General features: G+C 40.3%; 1 protein-coding gene across 1 annotated transcript in view; it reads right to left on the reverse strand.

Annotated features, from left to right (window-relative positions):
* The window catches only part of LOC100121936 (division abnormally delayed protein), a 110,695-nt gene that overhangs the window by 20,887 nt on the left and 81,384 nt on the right, over positions 1-8,424 (reverse strand). The window contains exon 5 of the mRNA XM_003425338.5: positions 8,224-8,424. This exon is cut by the window's right edge and continues 128 nt beyond it. Within this exon, the coding sequence (XP_003425386.1) occupies positions 8,224-8,424 (201 nt within the window). The remainder of the gene's footprint in view (positions 1-8,223) is intronic.

Genomic DNA, 8,424 nt, shown 5'->3' on the forward strand with positions numbered 1-8,424 from the left:
CACACTGCAAACAGGCGAAAAAATGGTGACTAACTCGCCGACGCGCGTTGAATAATGATTAATACCTGGGGCGGCTGATTCAATAGCTGTATTATACTCTCACCGCGTTACAATCCGAGAAGAAAGAAGGAGTCGTTTTCCGAAGAGCCGATGTAGCGTCATTCCTATGTGCCACGCGAGAGACAATGAGAGTCTGCAGCGAAGCGATTAGCGAGGCTCCTTTTTAATTTATCAGCCCTTTGTGCGTGCGACACCACCCTCAGCTACACCTGACTTTTTTTGTCGGCAGTTCGTTTTTATGTGCGCGATTTCTCAGCGACAACCAAGAGCGGAACCTTTTCCGACTCATTGTTTTCCCGGGACGCTCTTCTTTAATTTTTCATCCGACGGGACCTCCTCCAAATGCCTAAGAGACGCGAGAAGGCTGTCTTTTTTCCCCCTTTTTTTCAGACCGTGTGCTTTTAGATTGGTTTTAACTCTGACGAAATTTAAGCCTCTCCTTTTTTATCGAATATCGAGGATTTAATGACAATTGCGCGACAAGTTTTATACTCTGTTTCCATCTCTGGCGAAAACATTTTTAATTCGCAGTAGGTCAGCAGCGGAGCTACAAAACAAGAAAGAACTATCGACCAGCGCGATTACGCGGACCCCATTGCGATATAGTACGGAAACTGGGTCGTGCGCGTATTTTCTCCGTGCGCGAAGCGACAAGAAGGATCTCGATTTCGGCGGGGCGTGTGTGTATCAAAATTTAAACATGTTGTTTATTTCGATGATCGATGCTATACCGCGTATAAAATGTTATACCGAGAAAACTCGTGCTCCTACTCCAATGTAAACAAACTTGGCGATTTTCCGCGAAGGAAAAGTTTTCGCAATTGTATGGGAGAACTTGGTGTAACTGCAAGAAAAAGGAAAAAAGAAAACAGCGAGAACTTCTCACGAAATAATCGCTGTGTTTCATGCTCGCGATTGAATTTCTCGATACGTTCGGCTATATTCCAGAAAAATAATACATTCGATTTCACAAACGAGTTTTGCGCTTTGCATTTCAATTTCGCGGTGATGCTAATTCAACTCTTTCTCTTTCTCTTTCCCTCTCTCTTTCTCTCCTCTGCAGTATACGCTTGAGCAAACATCGCGAACAATATATCCGTCGTAAAAATTCATTAATCCTCTCTTCTTGTCTAGTTCACCCCATTAAATCCTGACAAATTGCACCGTATCACCGCATAAATTTTATACGCAAAAAAGCTCGAGTCTACTGTATCACTCTTCGACAAAACTGATGCTTTCTTGCGCGAAACGATCTTCGAAGAGACGAGCAATGGCACACGTGCGTCGACTCGCGAAGGTCAGCTTTGGTGTCATGTGACACTCGTAAATACGGCGCTTTTTTGCGCGAGAAGTTTCGGGTGTTTTGTGGTTGGCACCCGGTTCGTATGTATACATTGCTTTTTTAAAGGTTTAGCATCGATTCGACAAATTGCGCGCATGACTTTGTTTTAATCTTTAAAACAAAGTCATGCCCGAAATAATTTATCTTATGTGAAAATTTAAACGCCGGGAAACGGGTAAAACGGTTTATAGCAAGAACTTTGATATCTCCAGCGCGAATTATTGATCGTTCCGCTTAAACAATTCAATAACGTTTAAATTGGAAGTGGATTAATAATTCACTCAATTTGCCAACTTAACGCTCGAAGTAAATCTTTAATTACATTAATGCGTTGGCTTCTCTTTAAAAATATACTGTGTATAGTATTAAAAGGCGTTCTCGGCGATTTTCTTTATTTTAAAGGCAAAAACTTATAAAGAAACCGAGATTCTGGGACTCCTGAGAAGGTGCATTTTGCCTTGGAATTCGTCATATTGACAATTGTTAGATTCAACGACATCCACGACCGACAGTACACAACTTGGGTGTTGGAAGTTGCAAATTTCAAATTGAGGGCACGCCTACCAGACCAACTTTTTTTGGTTCTTTGGGTCACCTGGAGTGAGAAAATTCCCGCATGCATCACCGATCGCTTGCCAAACTTTTTTGCGGGGCAGTTGACATTCTCTTATGGGAATTTAACACGGGGAAAATGATCGAAAACCAGAAATTTTCTACTTTTTGCCTGGAGGCGCGAACTAAAAATGTGTTTTAATAGAATCAAAGTATTAAAAAAAAGAATTAATTTGAGGACTGGTGGGTTAAAAATGGTTGCATAGGTAAAAAGTTGTCTAGGCTTGAAAATGGCAAAAAATCACCAAATTTTCGATTTTTTACGAAAATCAGCGATTTTGATCAGAGCGGTCTATTTCGACCATCCAGGGCTCATATTGAAGCTCTTTTCTTCCGCTTTCATTTAGAAAATTTAGACTGGCACTTTTATTTTACGATCAGATATATATATATATATATATATATATATATATATATATATATATATATATATATATATATATATATATATATATATAACGATGAAAATGGTCAAAAAACGGCCATAATTGATAGGCATATACGTAGCTGATTGTAAAATTGAAATGTTAATCCAATTTTTTAATAAAAGTGGGAGAAAAGAGCTTCTACGGATTGTCGGACACTTTGCAATCGAAAAATCGAGCTCTTGCAATTTTGAGGGCAACTTACTAGACCAAGTTTTTTACGTATAAAATACGTAATTTATTACCTGGTCAAGGGAGCATTATTTTTTCCGGCATCAATGAACAGCTGAGCTCGAGCTCGATTTTTCGACCGCAAAGTGTCCGACTTCTCGTAGAATGACTTATATATCGATATTCATATTATAAGTATCAGTTTCATGCGCTTTGGGAAGAATTTGAAAGAAAATTAAAAATTAATGTAAAAGTACATTCCCTGGTAGAAAATCACCCATTTAAAATGGCCGTAAAGGCAAAAACTAACTAAGTAAAACGTGAAAAAACTGCACATTTTAAATTTCCTAAAAATAGCGATATCTTGGGCCTTTTTTATGGCTGAGAATTTATTTCATAAAAATATCAACAAATAAATTAATTTTTCGGATGTAAAATACAAAATTATTAATATTTAGGCGTAAGCTGAATAATTTGAATAATTCAAACATATGGCGAAGCTCGTAGGGCTTATGTGGAACAACGTCTGCGTGGCTCAGTCGGCTAAATCGCACGCCGTACTTATTTGGCCTCGTGCAGGGTGTGGGTTCAAGTCTCCGGTCAGACAGAATTTTTTCTGATGCAAAAAATTATTCTATACTTTCCTTTACACTAAACTAGGAATGAAGGCGCTATAAATCATATTTATAGCACTGCCTTTATTTAGGGCTTTCCATGTGGTCTTCCTGTAATTAGGCCCATATACCTCTGTGTATACACTCTGTAGTTTATTTGAGTGCATTGTATACAAACATTTTTGTTGTGGTACATATATGTGCTTTTGAAACTGTGCGGATATAGGTAAGATGAGCTAATGGAGGGTATTGGATTGACTATGATTACTCAAATCAAGTTCAAACAAAATAAAATATTGATTTATATTTTGAATTATATTTTATCAACTAGAAAATATTCATTTTATAATCGATGCCTTATATGACATCTTGAGTTAATAGACAACAATAAATATGAAGGTATACAAATTTCTTAACAATTGCAAAAGAATTTGTAGAATTTAAGTCAGTCAAAATACTTAAAAACTAAAGTCTAAAAGCTATTTACAATCACAAATTATCCTATTTTAACCTAGCGAAGTAATAACAAATCATTCTTAATCTTACGTTATAATTATAGATCACTTATTTGTAATTCAGCGACATTTTATCCAATATAAATAACCATTGATATAACGGATAACCTAAAAAAATTGCAGCACTACCGTATAAGTATTTCAATGTCGACTTTAGTTAAATATTCAACAATTTTTTCAATAGCCACGTGGTTAGGCTCAGCAAACTGTAGAGTCTCGCTTAAAATAGTAGACACTTTTTGGATAGTTTTCTGCCTTGTAATAGCCGCGTCGAATTTTTTCTGCAACTGCTGCGCGTAAATCGGATAGGTTTTGCTCTGAATGCCTAACTGAAAATTTTGTACAAACTCGTCGTTTCTAGTGTAACGAGCCACCACATCCAGCTTCTCTGTCAACACGGATAAGTACGCGATGAAGCTGCCTTCGACCTTGGTTGTCTTCATGGCCATCAGTTCGTCTCGGCACCTCTGGTAGTAGTACTGGATTGCCGGATTTTCTTCGAGCACCCGCAGGTTATACTCGTCTAACAGCGACATGTTCGTCCTGGCCTCGACCTCGGCCGCATACTCGATGATCAAGATCCATGCTTCGATGTCATTCTTTAAAATTGCAAGCTCGAGAATTGTCTGCCTATTCTGTTCGTACGTTTCACTTAGAATATTCACGTCAGCTCCTGATTCCAAGAGAAATCTTAAAACCTGCTTTCTGTCTTCGGAGTAGTTCGCACGATCCAGAGCTAATAGTATTTCAGACTCATGTTCTTGCACTTTTAGTCCAAATAGGCAGTGAAATAGTGCTGTTCGGTCCAACCTATCCTTGGCGTTGACATCCGCACCTCTAGAGATCAGTCGACGAACGTTCCCCAGCAAGGACATCCTACTTGCGTGGTGTAACGGCGTTACTCGGCCTTCAAAGCACCTCTGATCGATCTGAAGTCCGGCGCTCTTCTGCAGCACAAAGTCCATAACTCCTTCGTCTTCGTTTCGGGCCGCGAACGCCAAACAGTTGCTTTCGTCCAATTGTAACTTGTTAAGATCCAGGTTATATTCGTCGACGAAGTAAGTCAGCAGGTCGACGTTACCAAACCGGAGGATGTGTTGAAAGGGCGTCTCGGATGTCGCGTCTTCTTGGTCCAAATCACTTCCAAATTCCATAAGTCTTTTGATGACTTCTCTGTGACTATTGTCTGTGTCGAGCCGCAAGGCCCAGTGCAGGGCCGTATGGCCTTGACCGCGGACCTCAATGTTAACATTGGCCCCATGACTTAATAGAAGATGTATCATTTCCTCATTGCAGCACAATACTGCATCGTGTAGTGCCGTGGCGCCCATCTGATCCCGAGCGTCTAAGTCTGCGCCAGCGTCAATGAACATTTTTACGAGGTCGAGATCGCCCGCGTAGACGGCGCATTGAAGAGGCGAGCAGCCGTTGTTGTCCTTGTCGTTGACGTCCGCGTCCTCATCTAGCAGTATCTTCACAAGTTTGCGCAACTCATTGCTGTATATGTCTTCATTGGGTGTCATCTCCGTTAGCACGTTGACGTGATACTTGTTGGCCACAGTGACTTTTAGCGGAGTTTCACCATTGTAGTTCTTGGCGTGAACGTCGGCGCCGAGTCTTATCAATTCAATAGCCAGATTAATTTTGTGCAATCTGGCGGCTATGTGCAGAGCCGTGTCACCTGTACTGTCGGTCGAGTTGATGCGGCAGCCAGCTTGAACAAGGCGCCGGATGACAGTGATGCAGCGTCCATGAAAAACAGCGACCTGAAGAAGGGTTTTCCGCGATGCTTCTAAGCGAGCGTTGATCCGCAGCCCGCCCTCCTTGAGTAAGCGGGTGATTAAACATATGTTGCCCTCTTCGAGCGCATGAAACAACATCTTCGTACGCTCGTAACTGATACCACCTCCACTGAGACGCTTATAATGATCCATGATCGTAGACATAGTATTTACTGGTGCACGTTGGTCTAAGTATATCTATCAGGTTCTCAAATCGAAAAGATGCCAAAGAGTGCAAGCTGCCTCTGAAAATCTTGCGACGTTGAGAGGAGATGTCCTTTCAAGACTAACTAATTGACAGCGGTCAGTGGCCTTTTATATCATACTCCTTGAGGGTGGAGAATGACCCCCACTCTCTAGGATGATCCAACGCCCTCTACAGTTTACCCCGGGTTCTCTTCCCTCGATTCGCCTTGTTAACCCACAAGTGGCGCCACAAAATACACGCAAAATCCCATAAGGCGGCTAAAATTAGAACTATCCTATTGGTGGTAGATACATTGGTTTATATGGGAGCTGTGACGTCAGAGTTAACAAGGCGAATCACACCCACTTCAGCTCCAAACTAGTAATCAGGTAATGATTTGTGTAGTTGCCCTGGTAAAAAATGAGGCTACATTCATTGTTCAGAATTCTGGTAAATTTTCTGGTGGATTGGCAGAATCTGTGACAGAATATCTGATTAAATAAATTAATAAATATTGTTACTATTATCATGACAATAGTGCAAAATATCTTTTGCAAGAAAACTAAATTCAAAACATACCCATTGGAACATTGACAGGAACGTTTACTGAGACTTGTCGTGTAAATTAGTTAAAAATTTTACATTTTCCTTGGCATCGGCATTTTTGGCCAAAATCAGCCAAATAAAATAATAGTGTAATAATTTTTATTGTAACTTATTTATCAGCTTTTGGCATTTTCTACGAGGGTGATAAGAACATATTCTAATATAAATTCAAATTATATTTAATTAAGAATCGCGACAGTGTTTATATAATAAAAATGCTTGACACATAAGTAAGCTTCAAATTTTTATTTAAGAAGGCCGAACTTCCAGTGAAAATATAACAAAATACACCTCTTTTCATCATATTTTCTCAATTTTCACTTTTTTAAATTAGGATTCAAACATTCGCAGACGTTGCGCGGTAAAACGAACAGCCAATAATTTTTATACATTCATCAATACAGACTAGTTGTATATTCTTAGTCAGCAGTGCAGTCTTCTCTTTCTCTCTTTCTTTCCCCGGCTTGCTTCCGCTCTTTACCCTGACAGCATCGCGTAACCCGTGTACGTGTCTAGGATTACAACAATCGAAGATTGTCAACAATGGCAGCGAGTCATCGACGGGTCCCCGAGTCCTTCTGTTGCATCCTTTGTTTTAAAAATTCGCTTCTTTTTCTGTTGCCTCTTACGCATTTCACTGCAGTCGCCGCCTTTTCTCTCATTTTTGAGCCCGAGCACTCGAGAGTGTTTGGTTTCGCAAAGAAGCGTCGTCATCGCCAGGCCAGAATTGCTCGCAGAAATGCGAGACGATAAGAAAGCCGACGCACCGACGAATTAATCGGTCAAGTCTCGGCGTATGCTGACGAGAAAAAAGTAGGAGACGCGTGGATTGTTGGTGTATTGTATATATTGAGAAAAATCGAGATTCTGAGCGAGAAGCAGTTCTCTTCGGAGATTGAAATCGCATAAATAATGAAACTCAAGGCGAATTCTTTGTTAGATGTAACTCTCGATGGAATCTGATTAATGCACTGCAATATATCACAGGAGTGGAGTATTGAAAATAATCGTCGTGTACCTACTTGAAATGATAATACGAAAATTGCGATTTGTGCTATTATCTACGCATACATTTTTTTCAAAGCGCGCACGTGTCTTTCCCTATTCATTTTTTTTTCTACTGAAATTCCCTATATTAGAAATGATCCTTAAAATTAGAAATGCGAGAAGCTATAGTATCTTAGATTTATGATCGAGTCATTGTAATTTCGCAAACTTGCGAGAGAACAATATGTTTAAGTACAATGGAAAATCTACATAAATGTGGGAAGGCTTTTTTCTTTAAACTTTACCGTTGTGCGTTACGGGGAAAATCCAGAACCCTGACGGAGTAGACCGAAGTTTCCCGAAGGAACGGCGGCGTCAGCTTCCTAACCAATCCGAGTCCTCAGAGGCCGAGGTAATGGGGAAAAGGGGCAGACCGGTCTCGCGTGATCCTGGATTTATAAAGGGCCATAAAATCAAGCGACGGGGGGGGGGGTGGTCCAATAAATAGACAGCTCACTATGCACAAATACGATGGCTTAGACTGATAATAAAACGATTTGACATTAACGTCAAAGATTGACATTGACGTCAAAGATTCGAAAACAAATCATGCTAAAAATACGGTAAAATGTAGTTAGATATTCAAAAATTAATTTGATTTTGCGGTATTACAACTTCGAAATATGTAAAATTATATTTTCGAAATTTGTAACAGTCGTACTTATATTTGCGTACTATTCAACTTGTATTGTATCATAAATAAATACGTGCATAGTTTTATCAGTCTTCTATAGAATGACAATAACGTCAAATAAATTTAAGTACAATATACGAACATCAAGTATCTTCAGTGTTATCGATTTTCTATGAAAATCCTGCATAAGCAATCCCGCATTCCCACATAACGAAATGATAATACTCACTCTCCAACTCGTTCGCCATTCCAGCAGCTCTTGTCCGGGTACTCCTCGCAGATGGTATCGGCCAGGGTGCCGTAAAACGTTCTCGACCTGGCGACGCTGGCGAGGAAGTTGCCGAGCTGGGCGTGCAATCTATTAGGCGCCTTGGCTCCTTGGCCCGCGGCCGGGGGCGGGTGCATCGGGACTCCGACGATAGTCCGACCA

Source organism: Nasonia vitripennis, chromosome 2 (genome assembly GCF_009193385.2).
Source record: "Nasonia vitripennis strain AsymCx chromosome 2, Nvit_psr_1.1, whole genome shotgun sequence".
Lineage (NCBI taxonomy): Eukaryota > Metazoa > Arthropoda > Insecta > Hymenoptera > Pteromalidae > Nasonia > Nasonia vitripennis.